The sequence below is a fragment of the Gopherus evgoodei genome, chromosome 2 (assembly GCF_007399415.2).
Source record: "Gopherus evgoodei ecotype Sinaloan lineage chromosome 2, rGopEvg1_v1.p, whole genome shotgun sequence".
NCBI lineage: Eukaryota > Metazoa > Chordata > Testudines > Testudinidae > Gopherus > Gopherus evgoodei.
Window position 1 is genome coordinate 295,918,377 of NC_044323.1, and position 20,231 is coordinate 295,938,607.

At 63.1% G+C, this 20,231-nt stretch overlaps 2 protein-coding genes across 3 annotated transcripts in view; one reads left to right on the top strand and one right to left on the bottom strand.

The window, feature by feature from the left end:
* Positions 1-9,070: 9,070 nt before the first annotated feature.
* LOC115647203 (vegetative cell wall protein gp1-like) lies at positions 9,071-9,898 on the bottom strand (the record flags this gene model as incomplete). The annotated part of the gene is made up of 5 exons (XM_030554015.1): positions 9,071-9,079; positions 9,158-9,190; positions 9,269-9,407; positions 9,541-9,629; positions 9,707-9,898. Coding segments are annotated over 5 exons (462 nt in total), but the record flags the coding sequence as incomplete, so codon positions are not given.
* Positions 9,899-13,594: 3,696 nt separating this feature from the next.
* The window catches only part of CPSF1 (cleavage and polyadenylation specific factor 1), a 53,116-nt gene continuing 46,479 nt past the window's right edge, over positions 13,595-20,231 (top strand). For both annotated transcript variants that reach the window (XM_030554007.1, XM_030554008.1), the window contains exons 1-3: positions 13,595-13,698; positions 14,773-14,942; positions 18,895-18,922. In XM_030554007.1, coding sequence (XP_030409867.1) covers positions 14,799-14,942; positions 18,895-18,922 — 172 coding nt within the window. In that variant the 5' untranslated portion in view covers positions 13,595-13,698; positions 14,773-14,798. The remainder of the gene's footprint in view (positions 13,699-14,772; positions 14,943-18,894; positions 18,923-20,231) is intronic.

A 20,231-nucleotide genomic window follows, 5' to 3' on the forward strand; every position in this document is an offset into this window, starting at 1 on the left:
GGGCCCTGAATGGGCAATCAGAGGGATGGCACCATTCACACCTGGCCCCCGAGCCCTGCACGGGCACTCAGAGGGATGGCACTGTTCACACCCACCCCCCGGGCCTTGCACGGGCACTCAGAGGTGAGGCACCATTTACACCCACCCCCCGGACCCTGTGCTGGCACTCAGAGGGATGGCACCATTCACACCCATCCCCTGGGCCCTGCGCTGGCACTCAGAGGGATGGCACCATTCACACGCACCGCCCGGGCCCTGCGCTGACACTCAGAGGGATGGCACCATTCACACCCACTCCCTGGGCCCTGCGTGGGCACTCGGAGGCGAGGCATCATTCACACCCACCCCCTGGGCCCTGCGCGGGCACTCGGAGGGATGGCACTATTCATACCCACCCCCTGGGCCCTGCACAGGCACTCGGAGGGATGGCACCATTCATATGCACTCCCTGGGCCCTGCATGGGCACTCAGAGGCGAGGCACCATTCACACCCACCCCCTGGGCCTTGCCCAGGCACTCGGAGGGATGGCACCATTCACATCCACCCCCCGGCCCTGCGTGGGCACTCAGAGAGATGGCACCATTCACACCCATCCCCCGGGCCCTGCCCAGGCACTCAGAGGGATGGTACCATTCATACCCACTCCCCAGGCCCTGCGCGGGCACTTGGATAGCACCATTCATATCCACCCCCCGGGCCCTGCGCGGGCACTCAGAGGTGAGGCACCATTCACATCCACCCCCTGGGCCCTGCGTGGGCACTCAGAGGCAAGGCACCATTCACACCTACCCCCGGGCCCTGCACAGGCACTTGGAGGGATGGCACCATTCATATGCACTCCCCAGGCCCTGCGGGCACTCAGAGGCGAGGCACCATTCACACCTACCCCCTGGGCCCTGCACAGGCACTCAGAGGGATGGCACCATTCACATCCACCCCCCAGGCCCTGCGGGCACTCAGAGGCGAGGCACCATTCACACCTACCCCCTGGGCCCTGCACAGGCACTCAGAGGGATGGCACCATTCACATCCACCCCCCAGGCCCTGCGTGGGCACTCAGAGACGAGGCACCATTCACACCTACCCCCTGGGCCCTGCACAGGCACTCAGAGGGATGGCACCATTCATATCCACTCCCTGGGCCCTGCGTGGGCACTCAGAGACGAGGCACCATTCACACCTACCCCCTGGGCCCTGCACAGGCACTCAGAGGGATGGCACCATTCATATCCACTCCCTGGGCCCTGCGGGCACTCAGAGGGATGGCACCATTCATACCCAGCCCCCGGGCCCTGCGCTGGCATTCAGAGGGATGGCTCCGTTCACACCCACCCCCTGGGCCGTGCACGGGCACTCAGAGGGATGGCACCATTCACACCCACCCCCTGGGCCGTGCACGGGCACTCAGAGGGATGGCACCATTCACACCCACCCCCTGGGCCGTGCACGGGCACTCAGAGGGATGGCACCATTCATATCCACTCCCCGGGCCCTGTGGGCACTCAGAGGGATGGCACCATTCACACCCACCCCCTGGGCCGTGCACGGGCACTCAGAGGGATGGCACCATTCACACCCACCCCCTGGGCCGTGCACGGGCACTCAGAGGGATGGCACCATTCATATCCACTCCCCGGGCCCTGTGGGCACTCAGAGGGATGGCACCATTCACACCCACCCCCTGGGCCGTGCATGGGCACTCAGAGGGATGGCACCATTCATACCCAGCCCCCGGGCCCTGCGCTGGCATTCAGAGGGATGGCACCATTCATACCCAGCCCCCGGGCCCTGCGCTGGCATTCAGAGGGATGGCACCATTCACACTCACCCCCTGCAGCTGAAATAGCCTCTCCCCACGCCGCCCACCGAGGCTCACCCAGACTAGCAAGGAGGAGGGGGTTGAGGAAGAGGACCCCAGGGCAGCCACCCCAAACACAGATTTCAGGGACACTCCTCCCCCGCCCCAGGGATTGCCCCTCCCGGCCCGCAGCACTGCTCGCCCAGCGCCCTCCGCTCCCTGGGACTTGGCTCAGGTCCTGTGGCCCTGCCCCCACGCTGCTGGGGACAGCCCCTCTGGACAGGGATGGCCTGGGGCTCCCTGCCAGGCCCGTCGCTTGCTCAGCCTCTGGCCCAAGGGGGCCTGATTTCACACAGTCCCTCCGTGGACCCCAAACTCCCCCCACAGGCCCTCTGCCCCACGCTGAGCCCACACGGCTGCTCACATGCCGCCCCTGCCCTGCTGGAGTGGGGAGAGGGGAAGGGGCTGGGAGGAGGCCACCGGTTTGGTTGTGCCGGGGGATCCGTGACTGCTCATGCCAGGCCCCAGTCCCGCACTGGCCCTGGCCGGGCTCCTGCCCGTCTGCACCACGGACAATAAAATGATGTGTCTCCCAGGCTCTCTGTGCCTTGCTGTGGGCGAGGGTGGAGCTGTGATGGGCCCGGGGCAGGGGGGCTCCAGGAAATAAGCAGGCCTGGCAGTGGGGGTGGGACATGCCCAGGCACCTGTGCCAATGGGGCCCAGAAGTGGCTGAAGGTTCCCACCCCCTCTGGCAGCTGCTTAGAGGCTGTGCCAGGGGCTGGCAGGTCACAGGGCCAGTCCTCAGGAAGGGGCACAGCCTCGGCGCTGAGTTTTCTTCTCCCCCAGGGGGTGCAACACCCCTGTTCTGTCCCAAGGCCCCACCCCCGCTCTGCCTCTTCCTGCCCCCACTCTGACCCCTCCCTTGAAGCCCCACCTGCCCACTGCTCACTGCTCTCCACCCTCCCTCATGCACTGCCCCGAGCCATCCAAACAGCTGTGGCTGGTGGGTGCAGAACACCTATTTTTTTCCATGGGGGCTCCAGCCTCGGAGGCACATATAAGGCAGAGCCCCGACCCCCAGCACCACAGGCCCTGGGCCAGGAGCCACGTGGGCCAGAGTCTCAGGAAATCTCCCAGGTCAGGGAGAGGCTGGTTTCCAGCGGTACAGCTTGGAGCCCTCAGGGGCCACACAGCCCTGGCAGCCAACGAGCCATGGCCCTGAGCACGCACAGTTCCTCTGTGTGCCCCAGGGCTGCTGGGAAACCAAGACCCCCTCCAGGGGCGTAGTTTGATGTCTATCTGGGGGGGGGTGGCAAGGGGCTTAATAATATGTAGAGGTCTGATTTCCGGATTCACCAAACGTTAGTGGTAGTTAAATTACAATGGACTTGAAATCACAAAGACAGGTTACATTCCTTATTTAATCACTTTTTATTTTAACTTAATTATTTGCCATGTTTACCAGCTACCACTTAGAAATCAACATTAACATAAAACCAAATTCTTGAATAAAAGGAACCGAGCACTCTCGTGTGATTACGAATCACCGTCTCCCTGGTGTGAGAGTTACGTAAGCATTGTCTTACTACAGAAACACTGTCTTTAGCTTCACGTACAAGCAATCGGCTTTCCCTTGGGTTAGCTTTTCTTGGTTTTCGAGTAAAATAATTTGATGGGCCTAAATTAAAACAGAGCAATATTTTACACACGTTCACACATGTAAAGGTCACAGTCACGTCTCTGTAGGTGCTTTGCATCATCCTCCAGAATCTAATCGAAAACATTATCCTGCCATAGGTTTGTAGAGGAATTTCTCAGGGTGCCGGATCTAATTCCCATGGAAGTCAGTAGGAGTCTTTGCCAAAGTCTACACTACACACTGCTGCGGTATAACGGCATCACTCGAGGGTGTGAAAAATCCACCCCCGTGCTCCATAGTTATACCAGCCCGAGGGCCCCCCACCCAGTAGGCAGCGCTGTCGGTAGGAGAGTTTCTCTCTTCCATTGGCTTAAAGTATCTTCTCCAGACCTGTACAGCCGCTGTGAAACTGACCGGAATGGGCGTGAATTTGGTATGGCCCCACCAGGATGTGTCTAAAGACACCTCTTGATTCCATCCCTATTGATTCTGTACAACTGCTCCATTTGGGTGTCCAGCGAACCTGGGTCCGCTTGTGAGCGGCTTATTAGGGGATTCTGGGTGTGGGGTGAGGGGGTTCTGTGGGGGGCATTCAGCTGCACAGGGGCTCATTGGGGGATTCCGGCTGTGGGGTGAAGGGGTTCTGAGGGTGGCTCAGATGTGGGGGGAACTGAGATACACAGGGGCTCATTGGGGGATTCTGGGTGTGGGGTGAGTGGGCTCAGATGTGGGGGGATGCGGCTGCACAGGGGCTCATTGGGGGATTCTGGGTGTGCGGTAAGGGGGTTCTGTGGGGGGATACGGATGCACAGGAGTTGTTGGGGGATTTGGGTGTGGGGGGGAGGGGCTCTGTTGGGGGCTCTTTGGGGGGATGTGGATGCACAGGGGTTGTTGGGGGATTCGGGTGTGGGGAGAGGGGCTCTGTGGGGGGATGCGGATGCACAGGGGTCGTTGGGGGATTGGGTGTGGGGGGAGGGGCTCTGTTGGGAGCTCTGGGGGGATGCGGATGCACAGGGGTTGTTGGGGGATTCGGGTGTGGCGGGAGGGGCTCTGTGGGGGGATGCGGATGCACAGGGGTTGTTGGGGGATTGGGTGTGGGGGGAGGGGCTCTGTTGGGAGCTCTGTGGGGGGATGCGGATGCACAGGAGTCATTGGGGGATTGGGTGTGGGGGGAGGGGCTCTGTTGGGAGCTCTGTGGGGGGATGCGGATGCACAGGGGTCGTTGGGGGATTGGGTGTGGGGGGAGGGGCTCTGTTGGGAGCTCTGTGGGGGGATGCGGATGCACAGGGGTCATTGGGGGATTTGGGTGTGGGGGGAGGGGCTCTGTTGGGGGCTCTGTGGGGGGATGTGGATGCACAGGGGTTGTTGGGGGATTCGGGTGTGGGGGAGGGGCTCTGTGGGGGTATGCGGATGCACAGGGGTCGTTGGGGGATTGGGTGTGGGGGAAGGGGCTCTGTTGGGGGCTCTGTGGGGGGATGTGGATGCACAGGGGTCGTTGGGGGATTCGGGTGTGGGGTCAGGGGGTTCTGTGGCAGGGCCGGCTTTAGGAAGTGCGGGGCCCAATTCGAACACTTTCAGCGGGGCCCTGGCAGGATTTAAAAAGAAAAAAGTGTAAAAAAAAGCCTTCCATTTCTTCCATGTATTATTTACTTTCCATAACTAAATAAATAATAAAATTGTATATTATGTACATTGCATCATATATGCTGTTGATTGGTTATTAATGACTGCCGTTTCACGTGTAGGTCCACGCCACTCCCTGGGGGTGTGCACATGTGTGGGTCCCCGCTGCTTCCTGCCCCCCTAATTGAAGCAGGTGTGCAGGTTACTGGCCTGGGAACTGCAGGGCAGCAGTGGACATGGGGCTGGTTCGAGGCAGAGCAGGGGCTGACTGGAGGTAGGGTCTGGCTGCAGGCAGGGCAAGGGGTGCGGGGCTGGCTGGAGACAGGGGAGTGTGGGGCAGGCTGGCTTCAGGCAGGGCCACAGGGGGGTGCAACAGGGGTTGGCAGGGCTGGAGACAGGAGTATGGGACTGGCTGGCTTCATGCAGGGGGGTGCAGCAGGGGTTGGCTGGAGACAGGGCAGGACGGGCAGTGCAGGGCTGGGGCGGGCAGGGGTGTGTGGCAGGGATTGGCTGGAGACAAGGCAGGGGGTTTGGTAGGGGCTGGCAGTGGGCACGGGGTGCAGAGCTGGCTGCAGGCAGCGGGGGGCGGGGCTGGTGCGGGCAGGGCAGGGGATGCAGCAGAGGCAGCTGGACCCCTGGCCCTTTAAATAGCCCCCAAGCCTCCCACTATCCCAAGGCTCTGGGGGCTATTTAAAAGGCCTGGGACTCCCCTCCTTCTACCCCGCCCCAGACCTTTTAAATAGCCATGGGAGCCCTGGGAAATGCATGGGGGTGGTGGGGCTCTTGCAGCTATTTAAAGGACTGGGGTGGCAGAGGCAGCTGGAGCCCTGGCCCTTTAAATAGTCCCCAGAGCCCCCCACTACCCCAGGGCTCTGGGGGCTATTTAAAGGACCTGGAGCTCCAGCCGGGGGCATGGGACTTACCACGCTCCAGCCGGAGCTCCAACCAGGGCCACGGGACTTGCCACGCTCCGGCCAGAGCTCCAGCCGGGAGAGCGGGGCCGCGGGGCTCGTCGCGCTCCGGCTGGAGCTCTAGCTGAGAGAGTGGGGCTGTGGGGCAGCCGCGCTCCCGCCGGTGCTTTGGTCAGGTGAGCAGGGCCATGGAAAACCCCGGAGCAGACCGCCCGCAGCCGGGGTGAGTAAAAGAATTTAAAGGGCACCTAAAGCGCGGGGCCCTCTTAGCCGCGGGGCGCGATTCCCAGGAATCGGGCGAATCGGCCTAAAGCCGGCCCTGCACTGTGGGGGGCGGGGATGCGGATGCACAGGGGTCGTTGGGGGATTCAGGGGTGGGGGGGCTTTGTGGGGGGGTCGGATGCACAGGGGTCGTTGGGGGATTCGGGTGTGGGGGGCTCTGTGGGGGGGATGCGGATGCACAGGGGTCATTGGGGGATTCGGGTGTGGGGGGAGGGGGCTCTGTGGGGGGATGTGGATGCACAGGGGTCGTTGGGGGATTCGGGGTTGGGGGGCTCTGTGGGGGGATGTGGATGCACAGGGGTCGTTGGGGGATTCGGGGTTGGGGGGCTCTGTGGGGGGATGTGGATGCACAGGGCTCGTTGGGGGATTCGGGGTTGGGGGGGCTCTGTGGGGGGATGTGGATGCACAAGGCTCGTTGGGGGATTCGGGGTTGGGGGGGCTCCGTGGGGGTATGTGGATGCACAGGGCTCGTTGGGGGATTCGGGGTTGGGGGGTTCTGTGGGGGGATGTGGATGCACAGGGATTGTTGGGGGATTCGGGGTTGGGGGGCTCTGTGGGGGTATGTGGATGCACAGGGCTCGTTGGGGGATTCGGGGTTGGGGGGTTCTGTGGGGGGATGTGGATGCACAGGGATTGTTGGGGGATTCGGGGTTGGGGGGGCTCTGTGGGGGGATGTGGATGCAGAGGGATTGTTGGGGGATTCGGGGTTGGGGGGCTCTGTGGGGGTATGTGGATGCACAGGGCTCGTTGGGGGATTCGGGGTTGGGGGGCTCTGTGGGGGGATGTGGATGCACAGGGCTCGTTGGGGGATTCGGGGGTAGGGGGGCTCTGTGGGGGTATGTGGATGCACAGGGGTCGTTGGGGGATTCGGGGTTGGGGGGCTCTGTGGGGGGATGTGGAGGCACAGGGTCATTGGGGGATTCGGGGTTGGGGGGGCTCTGTGGGGGGATGTGGATGCACAGGGCTCGTTGGGGGATTCGGGGTTGGGGGGGCTCTGTGGGGAGATGTGGAGGCACAGGGGTCATTGGGGGATTCGGGGTTGGGGGGGCTCTGTGGGGGGATGTGGATGCACAGGGCTCGTTGGGGGATTCGGGGTTGGGGGGCTCTGTGGGGGGATGTGGATGCACAGGGCTGGTTGGGGGATTCGGGTTTGAGGGGCTCTGTGGGGGGATGTGGATGCACAGGGCTCGTTGTGGGATTCGGGGGTGACGGGGCTCTGTGGGGGGATGTGGATGCACAGGGCTCGTTGGGGGATTCGGGGTTGGGGGCTCTGTGGGGGGATGTGGATGCACAGGGGTCGTTGGGGGATTCGGGGGTGACGGGGCTCTGTGGGGGGATGTGGATGCACAGGGCTCGTTGGGGGATTCGGGGTTGGGGGGGCTCCGTGGGGGTATGTGGATGCACAGGGCTCGTTGGGGGATTCGGGGTTGGGGGGTTCTGTGGGGGGATGTGGATGCACAGGGATTGTTGGGGGATTCGGGGTTGAGGGGGGCTCTGTGGGGGGATGTGGATGCACAAGGCTCGTTGGGGGATTCGGGGTTGGGGGGGCTCCGTGGGGGTATGTGGATGCACAGGGCTCGTTGGGGGATTCGGGGTTGGGGGGTTCTGTGGGGGGATGTGGATGCACAGGGATTGTTGGGGGATTCGGGGTTGGGGGGCTCTGTGGGGGTATGTGGATGCACAGGGCTCGTTGGGGGATTCGGGGTTGGGGGGTTCTGTGGGGGGATGTGGATGCACAGGGATTGTTGGGGGATTCGGGGTTGGGGGGGCTCTGTGGGGGGATGTGGATGCAGAGGGATTGTTGGGGGATTCGGGGTTGGGGGGCTCTGTGGGGGTATGTGGATGCACAGGGCTCGTTGGGGGATTCGGGGTTGGGGGGCTCTGTGGGGGGATGTGGATGCACAGGGCTCGTTGGGGGATTCGGGGGTAGGGGGGCTCTGTGGGGGTATGTGGATGCACAGGGGTCGTTGGGGGATTCGGGGTTGGGGGGCTCTGTGGGGGGATGTGGAGGCACAGGGGTCATTGGGGGATTCGGGGTTGGGGGGGCTCTGTGGGGGGATGTGGATGCACAGGGCTCGTTGGGGGATTCGGGGTTGGGGGGGCTCTGTGGGGAGATGTGGAGGCACAGGGGTCATTGGGGGATTCGGGGTTGGGGGGGCTCTGTGGGGGGATGTGGATGCACAGGGCTCGTTGGGGGATTCGGGGTTGGGGGGCTCTGTGGGGGGATGTGGATGCACAGGGCTGGTTGGGGGATTCGGGTTTGAGGGGCTCTGTGGGGGGATGTGGATGCACAGGGCTCGTTGTGGGATTCGGGGGTGACGGGGCTCTGTGGGGGGATGTGGATGCACAGGGCTCGTTGGGGGATTCGGGGTTGGGGGGCTCTGTGGGGGGTTGTGGATGCGCAGGGCTCGTTGGGGGATTCGGGGGTGGGGGGCTCCGTGGGGGGATGTGGATGCACAGGGCTCGTTGGGGGATTCGGGGTAGGGGGGGCTCCGTGGGGGGATGCGGATGCACAGGGCTCGTTGTGGGATTCGGGGTTGGGGGGGCTCCGTGGGGGGATGCGGATGCACAGGGCTCGTTGTGGGATTCGGGGTTGGGGGGGCTCCGTGGGGGGATGCGGATGCACAGGGCTCGTTGGGAGATTCGGGGTTGGGGGGGCTCCGTGGGGGGATGCGGATGCACAGGGCTCGTTGGGGGATTCGGGGTTGGGGGGCTCTGTGGGGGGATGTGGATGCACAGGGCTCGTTGGGGGATTCGGGGTTGGGGGGCTCTGTGGGGGGATGCGGATGCACAGGGCTCGTTGGGGGATTCGGGGTTGGGGGGCTCTGTGGGGGGATGTGGATGCACAGGGGTCGTTGGGGGATTCGGGGTTGGGGGGGCTCTGTGGGGGGATGTGGATGCACAGGGCTCGTTGGGGGATTCGGGGTTGGGGGGCTCTGTGGGGGGATGTGGATGCACAGGGCTCGTTGGGGGATTCGGGGTTGGGGGGGCTCTGTGGGGGGATGTGGATGCACAGGGCTCGTTGGGGGATTCGGGGTTGGGGGCTCTGTGGGGGGATGTGGATGCACAGGGCTCGTTGGGGGATTCGGGGTTGGGGGCTCCGTTGGGGGATGCGGATGCACAGGGCTCGTTGGGGGATTCGGGGTTGGGGGGCTCCGTGGGGGGATGCGGATGCACAGGGCTCGTTGGGGGATTCGGGGTTGGGGGGCTCCGTGGGGGGATGTGGATGCACAGGGCTCGTTGGGGGATTCGGGGTTGGGGGGGCTCTGTGGGGGGATGTGGATGCACAGGGCTCGTTGGGGGATTCGGGGTTGGGGGCTCTGTGGGGGGATGCGGATGCACAGGGCTCGTTGGGGGATTCGGGGTTGGGGGGCTCTGTGGGGGGATGCGGATGCACAGGGCTCGTTGGGGGATTCGGGGTTGGGGGGCTCTGTGGGGGGATGCGGATGCACAGGGCTCGTTGGGGGATTCGGGGTTGGGGGGCTCTGTGGGGGATGCGGATGCACAGGGCTCGTTGGGGGATTCGGGGTTGGGGGGGCTCCGTGGGGGGATGCGGATGCACAGGGCTCGTTGGGGGATTCGGGGTTGGGGGGCTCTGTGGGGGGATGCGGATGCACAGGGCTCGTTGGGGGATTCGGGGTTGGGGGGGCTCCGTGGGGGGATGCGGATGCACAGGGCTCGTTGGGGGATTCGGGGTTGGGGGGCTCTGTGGGGGGATGCGGATGCACAGGGCTCGTTGGGGGATTCGGGGTTGGGGGGGCTCTGTGGGGGGATGTGGATGCACAGGGCTCGTTGTGGGATTCGGGGTTGGGGGGGCTCTGTGGGAGGATGTGGATGCACAGGGCTCGTTGGGGGATTCGGGGTTGGGGGGCTCTGTGGGGGGATGTGGATGCACAGGGCTCGTTGGGGGATTCGGGGTTGGGGGGGCTCTGTGGGGGGATGCGGATGCACAGGGCTTGTTGGGGGATTCGGGGTTGGGGGGGCTCCGTGGGGGGATGCGGATGCACAGGGCTCGTTGGGGGATTCGGGGTTGGGGGGCTCCGTGGGGGGATGCGGATGCACAGGGCTCGTTGGGGGATTCGGGGTTGGGGGGCTCCGTGGGGGGATGCGGACGCACAGGGCTCGTTGGGGGATTCGGGTTTGGGGGGCTCTGTGGGAGGATGTGGATGCACAGGGTTCGTTGGGGGATTCGGGGGTGACGGGGCTCTGTGGGGGAATGTGGATGCACAGGGCTCGTTGGGGGATTCGGGGTTGGGGGGCTCTGTGGGGGGATGTGGATGCACAGGGCTCGTTGGGGGATTCGGGGGTGGGGGGTCTATGTGGGGGGATGCGGATGCACAGGGCTCGTTGGGGGATTCGGGGTTGGGGGGCTCCGTGGGGGGATGCGGATGCACAGGGCTTGTTGGGGGATTCGGGGTTGGGGGCTCCGTGGGGGGATGCGGATGCACAGGGCTCGTTGGGGGATTCGGGGTTGGGGGGCTCCGTGGGGGGATGCGGATGCACAGGGCTCGTTGGGGATTCGGGGTTGGGGGGCTCCGTGGGGGATGCGGATGCACAGGGCTCGTTGGGGGATTCGGGGTTGGGGGGCTCCGTGGGGGGATGTGGATGCACAGGGCTCGTTGGGGGATTCGGGGTTGGGGGGGCTCTGTGGGGGGATGTGGATGCACAGGGCTCGTTGGGGGATTCGGGGTTGGGGGGCCTCTGTGGGGGGATGTGGATGCACAGGGCTCGTTGGGGGATTCGGGGTTGGGGGCTCTGTGGGGGGATGTGGATGCACAGGGCTCGTTGGGGGATTCGGGGTTGGGGGGCTCTGTGGGGGGATGCGGATGCACAGGGCTCGTTGGGGGATTCAGGGTTGGGGGGCTCTGTGGGGGGATGCGGATGCACAGGGCTCGTTGGGGGATTCGGGGTTGGGGGGCTCTGTGGGGGGATGCGGATGCACAGGGCTCGTTGGGGGATTCGGGGTTGGGGGGGCTCCGTGGGGGGATGCGGATGCACAGGGCTCGTTGGGGGATTCGGGGTTGGGGGGCTCTGTGGGGGGATGCGGATGCACAGGGCTCGTTGGGGGATTCGGGGTTGGGGGGGCTCTGTGGGGGGATGTGGATGCACAGGGCTCGTTGTGGGATTCGGGGTTGGGGGGGCTCTGTGGGGGGATGTGGATGCACAGGGCTCGTTGTGGGATTCGGGGTTGGGGGGGCTCTGTGGGAGGATGTGGATGCACAGGGCTCGTTGGTGGATTCGGGGTTGGGGGGCTCTGTGGGGGGATGTGGATGCACAGGGCTCGTTGGGGGATTCGGGGTTGTGGGGGCTCTGTGGGGGGATGCGGATGCACAGGGCTTGTTGGGGGATTCGGGGTTGGGGGGGGCTCCGTGGGGGGATGCGGATGCACAGGGCTCGTTGGGGGATTCGGGGTTGGGGGGGCTCCGTGGGGGGATGCGGATGCACAGGGCTCGTTGGGGGATTCGGGGTTGGGGGGGCTCCGTGGGGGGATGCGGATGCACAGGGCTCGTTGGGGGATTCGGGGTTGGGGGGCTCCGTGGGGGGATGCGGACGCACAGGGCTCGTTGGGGGATTCGGGTTTGGGGGGCTCTGTGGGAGGATGTGGATGCACAGGGCTCGTTGGGGGATTCGGGGGTGACGGGGCTCTGTGGGGGGATGTGGATGCACAGGGGTCGTTGGGGGATTCGGGGTTGGGGGGCTCTGTGGGGGGATGTGGATGCACAGGGCTCGTTGGGGGATTCGGGGTGGGGGGTCTATGTGGGGGGATGCGGATGCACAGGGCTCGTTGGGGGATTCGGGGTTGGGGGGCTCCGTGGGGGGATGCGGATGCACAGGGCTCGTTGGGGGATTCGGGGTTGGGGGGCTCCGTGGGGGGATGCGGACGCACAGGGCTCGTTGGGGGATTCGGGGTTGGGCGGGCTCCGTGGGGGGATGTGGATGCACAGGGCTCGTTGGGGGATTCGGGGTTGGGGGGCTCTGTGGGGGGATGTGGATGCACAGGGCTCGTTGGGGGATTCGGGGGTGACGGGGCTCTGTGGGGGGATGCGGATGCACAGGGCTCGTTGGGGGATTCGGGGTTGGGGGGGCTCTGTGGGGGGATGTGGATGCACGGGGCTCGTTGGGGGATTCGGGGTTGGGGGGGCTCTGTGGGGGGATGCGGATGCACAGGGGTCGTTGGGGCATTCGGGGTTGGGGGGGCTCTGTGGGGGGATGTGGATGCACGGGGCTCGTTGGGGGATTCGGGGTTGGGGGGCTCTGTGGGGGGATGGGGATGCACAGGGCTCGTTGGGGGATTCGGGGTTGGGGGGGCTCTGTGGGGGGATGCGGATGCACAGGGGTCGTTGGGGGATTCGGGGTTGGGGGGCTCTGTGGGGGGATGCGGATGCACAGGGCTCGTTGGGGGATTCGGGGTTGGGGGGGCTCCGTGGGGGGATGCGGATGCACAGGGCTCGTTGGGGGATTCGGGGTTGGGGGGGCTCTGTGGGGGGATGCGGATGCACAGGGCTCGTTGGGGGATTCGGGGTTGGGGGGGCTCTGTGGGGGGATGTGGATGCACAGGGCTCGTTGGGGGATTCGGGGTTTGGGGGGCTCTGTGGGGGGATGTGGATGCACAGGGCTCGTTGTGGGATTCGGGGTTGGGGGGGCTCCGTGGGGGGATGTGGATGCACAAGGCTCGTTGTGGGATTCGGGGTTGGGGGGGCTCCGTGGGGGGATGCGGATGCACAGGGCTCGTTGGGGGATTCGGGGTTGGGGGGGCTCTGTGGGGGGATGCGGATGCACAGGGCTCGTTGGGGGATTCGGGGTTGGGGGGGCTCTGTGGGGGGATGTGGATGCACAGGGCTCGTTGGGGGATTCGGGGTTTGAGGGGCTCTGTGGGGGGATGTGGATGCACAGGGCTCGTTGGGGGATTCGGGGTTTGGGGGGCTCTGTGGGGGGATGCGGATGCACAGGGCTCGTTGGGGGATTCGGGGTTTGGGGGGCTCTGTGGGGGTGTCCGGATGCACAGGGCTCGGTGTGGGGTGGGGGGCTCCGTGGGGGGCTCCGGATGCCCAGGGTGGTAGGGGGAGGGGACCGTGCAGGGGTCCCGCTGAAGGCGGTCGGGGCGCAGCGGGGGGTGTCCGGGTGCTGGGGGCGCTTAGCAGGGGGGGTCCGGTCCCCGCCCGACTCTGCCCCCCGGTCCCGGCTCAGCCCCCACCGCCTGCGCAGCGCGCCCCGCCCTAGCGCTGGGTACTGGGTTCGAACCCCGCCCCAGGGCGCCGCAGGCGCAGTCCATCTTCTCCGCGGGGGGGGGCCAGGCTGGCCAGCCCCGGCTCTATGGTCCCGGGTAGCCCCGCCCCCTCGCGGCGCTCTGGCTCTGACGTCACTGTTCTCTATGGTTCCCTCAGCCCGGCCGCGGGACCCGGCGCTTCCGGCGGCTGCATGAGGAGAGGGGGGGTCCTGGCAGGTGAGGGACCCGGGGCAGGGGGGGGTCTCGGGGGCTCCCTGAGGGGTGGTCGGGTCTGAGCAGGTCCGTGGGGGAGGGGACTCGGGGGGGGCGGTGCCCTGGGGTGTGCTGGGTGGGGGAGGGGCCATGGGGGTGTGTGTGTGGGAGCCTGGGGAGGGGTCTCGGGGGGGCGGTGCCCTGAGGTGGGTGCGGGAGGGGCCATGGGTGTGGGGGGGTCCCTGGGGGAACCAGGGGTGGGGAGGGGTGTCGGGGGGGCGGTGCCCTGGGGTGAGTGGGGGAGGGGCAATGGGTGTGGGGGGGTCCCTGGGGGAACCAGGGGTGGGGAGGGCTCTTGGGGGGGGCGGTGCCCTGGGGTGGGTGCGGGAGGGGCCATGGGTGTGGGGGGGTCCCTGGCGGAACCAGGGGTGGGGAGGGCTCTTGGGGGGGCGGTGCCCTGGGGTGGGTGGGGGAGGGGCCATGGGTGTGGGGGGGTCCCTGGGGGAACCAGGGATGGGGAGGGCTCTCGGGCTCCCTTGCTCTGTTGTTCACAGCCAGAGCCACTGGGATCTGCTGTGACTCCGGGGGGAGCACGGGTTGCTGGCCAGTATTGCCCCCCCCCGCCCCGTGTCCTGGGCCCCAGGGAAGGCGTGTGGGGCTGTGTCCTGGGGCTGGGCCCTGCAGCCAGGGGTTAACAGCCCCCCTCGTTCTGCCCCAGCATCAGGCTCTGATTGGGGCTGGGAGGTTCCTTGGCTAAGGTGGTGAGGAGGTTTTCCTTCGACCCAGGACTCGAATTCGCTTGAGGACATTGGCCGCGTAATGTCTTCAGCCCAAGAGCCAGTGACTCCCCAGAGGAGCAGGGCGAAGATGTTCCCTGGGGGAAACGTGTACCTCATGGTTGGCAGGAGGCTCAGGCTGCCAAGGCAGGGCCTGTCTTATGGCCAAGGACCTGGTGTGCCCAGGGGAGAGGGATTGGTCTCTGGGATGTCTCACCATCTTGCAGGGCCAGGGACAGCAGTGGTCTCTCTGGGAACCCTTGGCTTATCGGTGGGTCTCACAGCTGATTTGTCTTTCTCTTTCCTTTGTGTCCCTGGGCAGGTTGATGGCCTTGACGTTCCCCAGGGATGTATGCAGTGTACAGACAAGCCCACCCCCCAACGGGGGTGGAGTTCTCCATGTACTGCAACTTCTTCTCCAACGCAGAGCGCAACCTGGTAGTGGCAGGAACATCTCAGCTCTATGTGTACAGGCTCAACCATGACTCGGAGGTACCTTGTCCTCTCACCAAACAGTCCAGCAATCCCACCCAGGCTTCTGTGTCTTTCTGTGCTGCAGTTGTTTCTACAGATCCTATCTATGTGCGTCTATGGGTTGCCTGTGATACCAGGGACAGGACTCAGTGACTCACTTACAGTCCTGTGTTCCTAACTCAAATCCAATTTGTGTTTTAATCAAATTAAAGCATTATATTTTTAGACCCCTGGGTCCTCAGAACTAATTCTCCTCTGAGTGGAGGTGCAAAACCATAAAAACTTTGGACGCCTTCCAGGAAATTTTTCATAAATTACAAAGGAAAGAGGAAATCTGGAACTGTGTTTGTAAATTATTATTATTGTTTATTACTTGTATTTCCATAGTGCCTAGGAGCCTTAGTCATGGACCCGGACCCCCCTGTGCTAGGGGCTGTACAAACAACAAAAATGCAGCTCCTGTCTCAGTAAGCATCCTATCTAAGTAAAAGGAAAGATACAACAGACAGGCGGGAGAGTGCAAGGAAGCACTGAGACGGTATTGTTGAGCATGGTAGGCTGTGGTCTCAGCCCACCAGCAGCCTGACTGTTAAGATTTTTGTAGGTCTCACGGCAAAGGAGACTTTTGAGGAGGGTTTTGAAGGAGGGTGCTGAGGCAGTGTTGTGGATGTTTACAGCAGGCGCCTCCCAAGTGTGAGGGGCAGCAGGGCAGGAAGCACAAAAGAGCTTGTTTGAAAATTACTCCTGAGGGAATTCTGCACCAAAAACATTAAAATTCTGTGCATGATATTTTAAAATTCTGCATATTTTATTTGTCAATAAATGTGGAGGCTTCAGCATGGCAGTGGGGAGCACAGGCTGCTGGCTGCACTGAGGTGGGAAATTCCCCTGCAGTGCCCCCCACCCGACACAGATATGGCAATGGGGCTGCACCTGACCCTGTTATAGTGCAAGGGCCAGACCTGCCCCAGAAACACCCTGGGGCCCTGCCCCTCCTATTCCTGAGGGCATTCTGTGCCAAAAATATAAAAACTCTGCTCACAATATTTTAAAATTCTGCAAATTATATTTATCAAATAAATGTGGAGGCTCCAACAGAGCACTGAGGAGCACAGGCCACTGGCTGCATAGAGGTTCCCCCTGTGCAGTTCCCCCGGGACATGTACTCAATGGTGAGGCTGCACCCAACCCTGACACAGTGCAAGGACCAGACCTGCCCGAGAAACACTCCAGGGATGTGCCCCTCTGTGCCAAGTATACCAGGTGCGGGCAGGCAGGCTCAGCAAGGCAGGACCATAGTGTGGGGGGATCCAGGTGTGGGTTGAGATGGTTCTGTGTGGGGCAATTTGGGTGCGGATAGCCCAGTGGGGGGAGGCAGGTGTGGGGGGATCTGGATGCACAAGGGCTTGGTGGGGTGGGGTTCCTGGGTGCAATGGTAAAGGGACTCTGCAGCGGGGGGGCTGGGTGTGGGAGGAATAGAGCTTGGCTGGAGGGTATGGGGGGCTCAGTGGAGGGTCTAGATGCAACTGATTGGGGCTCAGTGGGGCGGGGATCTGGGTGTGGGTGGCTTGTCAGGGTGGTCTAGGTGCAGGGGGAGTGGGGCTCATCGAGTGAGGAGAGGTCTGAGTGTGGGAGTATGAAGCTCGGTGGGAGGGTCTGGGTATGAGGGGGTCTGGATGCACAGCAGATGGGGAAGCAGCTCCCTGCACAGGGATCCCACCCCTTGCAGCTGAGGAGCGATGGGTGCAGGAGGTGGGGGAGGGAAGTTTGTAGAGCTTCCTTCAGCCAGGGGAGAAATCGGGGGGTGGGTCTGATCCAGCCCCAGAAGCCGTGCAGGGGAAGAGGAAGTCCCGTCCTCTCCAGTCCAGCTGAGACTAGCAGCTAAGCCCAGCACAGGGTAGCAGCCACCAGCTGGGTCTTCCCCAGTCCTGCATCCTGCCTCACAGTGATTTACCTCTCTGCTGGTTGCCCTGGGACCCCAAAACATACTGCTGGGGAGGGTCACATGACCACTCTTGTGGCTTCTCTTTGCTTCCCTGTCAGAAAGTCATTTTTCTGCAGGGAAGCAAAGAAATCTGGGGGCGGGACATAAATTCTGCACATGTGCAGTGGTGCAGAATTCCCCCAGGAGTACCCTCCTCACCAGATGCACCAAGATAGCAAACAAGAGGGACAGAGTCTCATACGCACATCCAGCCCTGGCCCCCGATCCAGGTATGGGGCACGCAGGCTCAGCCCAGCAGGTTCCAAGTGTTGAGAGGCTTAGTGTGGGGTGAGAGGATTCTGTGCGGGGTAATCTGGGTGCGGGTGGCTTGGTCGGGGGTCCAGGTGTGTGGGAGATTTGGATGCACAGGGTCTCGGGGAGTTCCAGGTGAAAGGGGAATAGGACTCTGCATGGGGATCCAGATGAAGGTGGATGGGGGTCTGGGTCTGTGTGTGGGGGCTTGTTGGGGTGGAGCTTTGAGTGTGGGGGACTCAGTGTGGGATGGTCTGTGTGCAGGAATGGGGAACCACATGCAGAGGGGAGGAGCTCGGCACAGGTCTGGATGTAGAAGGGGTGGTGCTTGGAGAGGTGTGGTGGGGGTACAGGGAGTGGGGCTCAGTGTGGGGTACTCTGGGTGCCGGGGAACTCCAGATGCAGGGGGTGAGGCTCAGTGGAGTGCAGCTTGGTGGGGGGGGGGGGCGTTCTAGATGTGGGCGGGGTGAGGCTCGGCAGGGGTTCTGGGTATGGGCGTTCTGGATACACAGGGGTTGGACAAACTGGGGAGCAGCTCCCTGTACAATGAACCCTCCCCTGCGACTGAGGAGCAATGTGGGCAGGAAGTGGGCGGGGAGGTGCAGAGCTTTCTGCAGCTGGGGGAGGTTTCTGGGAGTGGATTGGCCCCGGCTGCTCTTTGCAGGGAAAGAGAGAGTCTTGTCCTTCCCAACCTAGCTGGGACTAGCAGCTGAGCCTGGTGCAGGGTGTCCCAGCCCCTCAGTGATTCCCTCTCCGCTGGCTGCTCTGGGCACCCAAAACAACACACCCAGGCTGCTGGGGAGTAGCGTGTGACCGCTCTTGTGGTTTCCCCATCAGAAAGGCATTTTTCTGCAGGGAAGTGAAGAAATCTGTGGGGAACATGAATTCTGCACACGTGCAGTGGTGCAAAATTCCCCCCAACAGTGAGAGATCTGGCCGTTCAAAGTGACAGGCTAGGATATGAGTGGAGCAAGGCCAGAGAGAAGGAGGTTGTGGTAATCAAGATACAAGCTGATGAGAGCCCACACAAGTGTTTTAGCTGCGTGGATGGATAGGGAAGGCAGATCTTAGAGAGAGAATCTGTGGGACTTAGACAGAGACTAGATGGAGAACCTAGAGCGGTGCTTATGTTTGGGTGAGCTCGGTTAGCCTGGGTTACTAGAGTACTTAGCACTTGTATCACTTCTTATTTTCAAAGGGGTTTAGATGCACGGGGGGTAGGGATAGCTCAGTGGTTTGAGCATTGGCCTGCTAAACCCAGGTTTGTGAGCTCAATCCGTGAGGGGGCCATTTAGGGATCTGGGGCAAAAATCTGTCTGGGGCTTGGTCCTACTTGGAGCAGGGAGTTGGACTAGATATCTCCTGAGGTCCCTTCCAACCCTGAGATTCTATGTGCCTGGGGGCTGGGGCTTGTGGGTCACGCTTGAGAGGCCTGGGCAGAGCCTGGGGGTGGGAGGGAAGCCCAGGAATAACAGGGGGATCTGCAGGCCAAGATTGAGGGGCAGCGGCAGAGCTGGGGATGGGAGCTTCTACGTTCCTTGCCTGCTCTGGAGCTGCCCCTCTGAGTAAGACCAGAGCCCCTTGGCCTCAGGAGCACTCATGTCATTCTGTCATTGAAGTGAGAGATGCCTTGGCCACTTGCCCCAGAGGAGGGCAGCAGCTGCCTCGGCTGGGCTCGCTGGGCCCAGGCTATCTGAGTGCAGCTACTGATGCAGCTCTTTCTCTTCCTTTCAGCCCTCCACTAAAGGAGACAGGAACACAGGTACGTGGGACCGGGGCCAGTCTGGGCTCTGCTGCAGCTCCTGGGATCGCCCTGGGGCGGGGTTGGAATGTGTGGGGGGAGAGCAGGGAGGGATGGAACCCAGGACAGCCTCCGTTTCAAGCTGGTGGAAGTAGAATCCAAGCCACACTTGGTGTGAGTCTGGAAGGTCTTTGGGTCACAGCTGCTGTGGAAATGCTGGTGCCTCCAGGGTTTTCTCTGGCACTGACTCAGTAGCAGCCCCCCCTTCCATGCACCAGGGGCTGGCACTTGCCCTCCCCTTCATGAGCTGCAGCTGGACTCTTGAGAGCTGGGAAATCTCCATGGGCAGCATCTCCTTGGGGCCTTCTTTTCTCCTGTCAGCCACTTACATGTTGGCTGTCGCTGACTCACAGGTCGTGCCCACTCGTGGCCCCATGTGGGTGGCCCCTTTCAGTGCAACAGCCCTTCTCGGGGGGCCACTCTCTCTCGGGGTCAGGCCCCTCCACCTCCTGGAGCTGCACCTCTCTGAGCCTTAGTACATCTGTCTCTTGCCGTGGGCCCCCTCAGGGAGTCCCCTCGCTGTGGACCCCTCGGGCCTCCTCACCCCCGAAGGGGTTGATACCCCACCCCACCCTGTTCTCTTGCCCGGAGTGACTCTCAGCCAGCGTAAAACAGGAGGGTTTATTGAGAGTTGAACACAGCACAGGAAACTCTCCGGGCCTCAGGCCTGGCCTCCCTCAGCCCAGCACATCACAGTCCCCCTGTAGCCAGGTGGGCTCTGCCTGCTCCACATCTCCAGCCCCAAGCCTCCTGCTTCCCAGCTGGGTCTCCAATATCCCCAGCCCCAAGCACCGCCTCTGTCCTGTCCATTATCTTCTCTCCAGGTAAACAGGGTCATAAACAGGAAGGTCTGGGTCTCCTCTCCTCTCGGCCCTCCTCTGGCCCCTCTGGCTGGAACCGACTGGGTAGGTCACTGGGGTCCTCTCTTCGCAACCCATTGTCCTCCCACTGGCCAGAACCGGCTGTGACTCCTGAGCTGGGCCTCCGGGTCACCAGTCGCTGGGGTCTCCATCCTCCAGGCCATCGGCCAGGGTCCCAAGTTCCCTCTCTGGTCCTCTGTCACAACAAATTTCCTCTCTCCTCACCTCGTTAAACCAGTAACCCCTGGGGACACTGAGTCCCACTCCCTCTGCATGCAACCTACTGGAAAACACACAAAACCCAAGAAAACTCCCCACTTCGTCACACTGGCGTCGGTCACTATTTCCCTGCCTGCTAACCTCCCCACTGGGGCAGGCCTTCGAATGGGAGTCCCCAGGAATAAGAAATG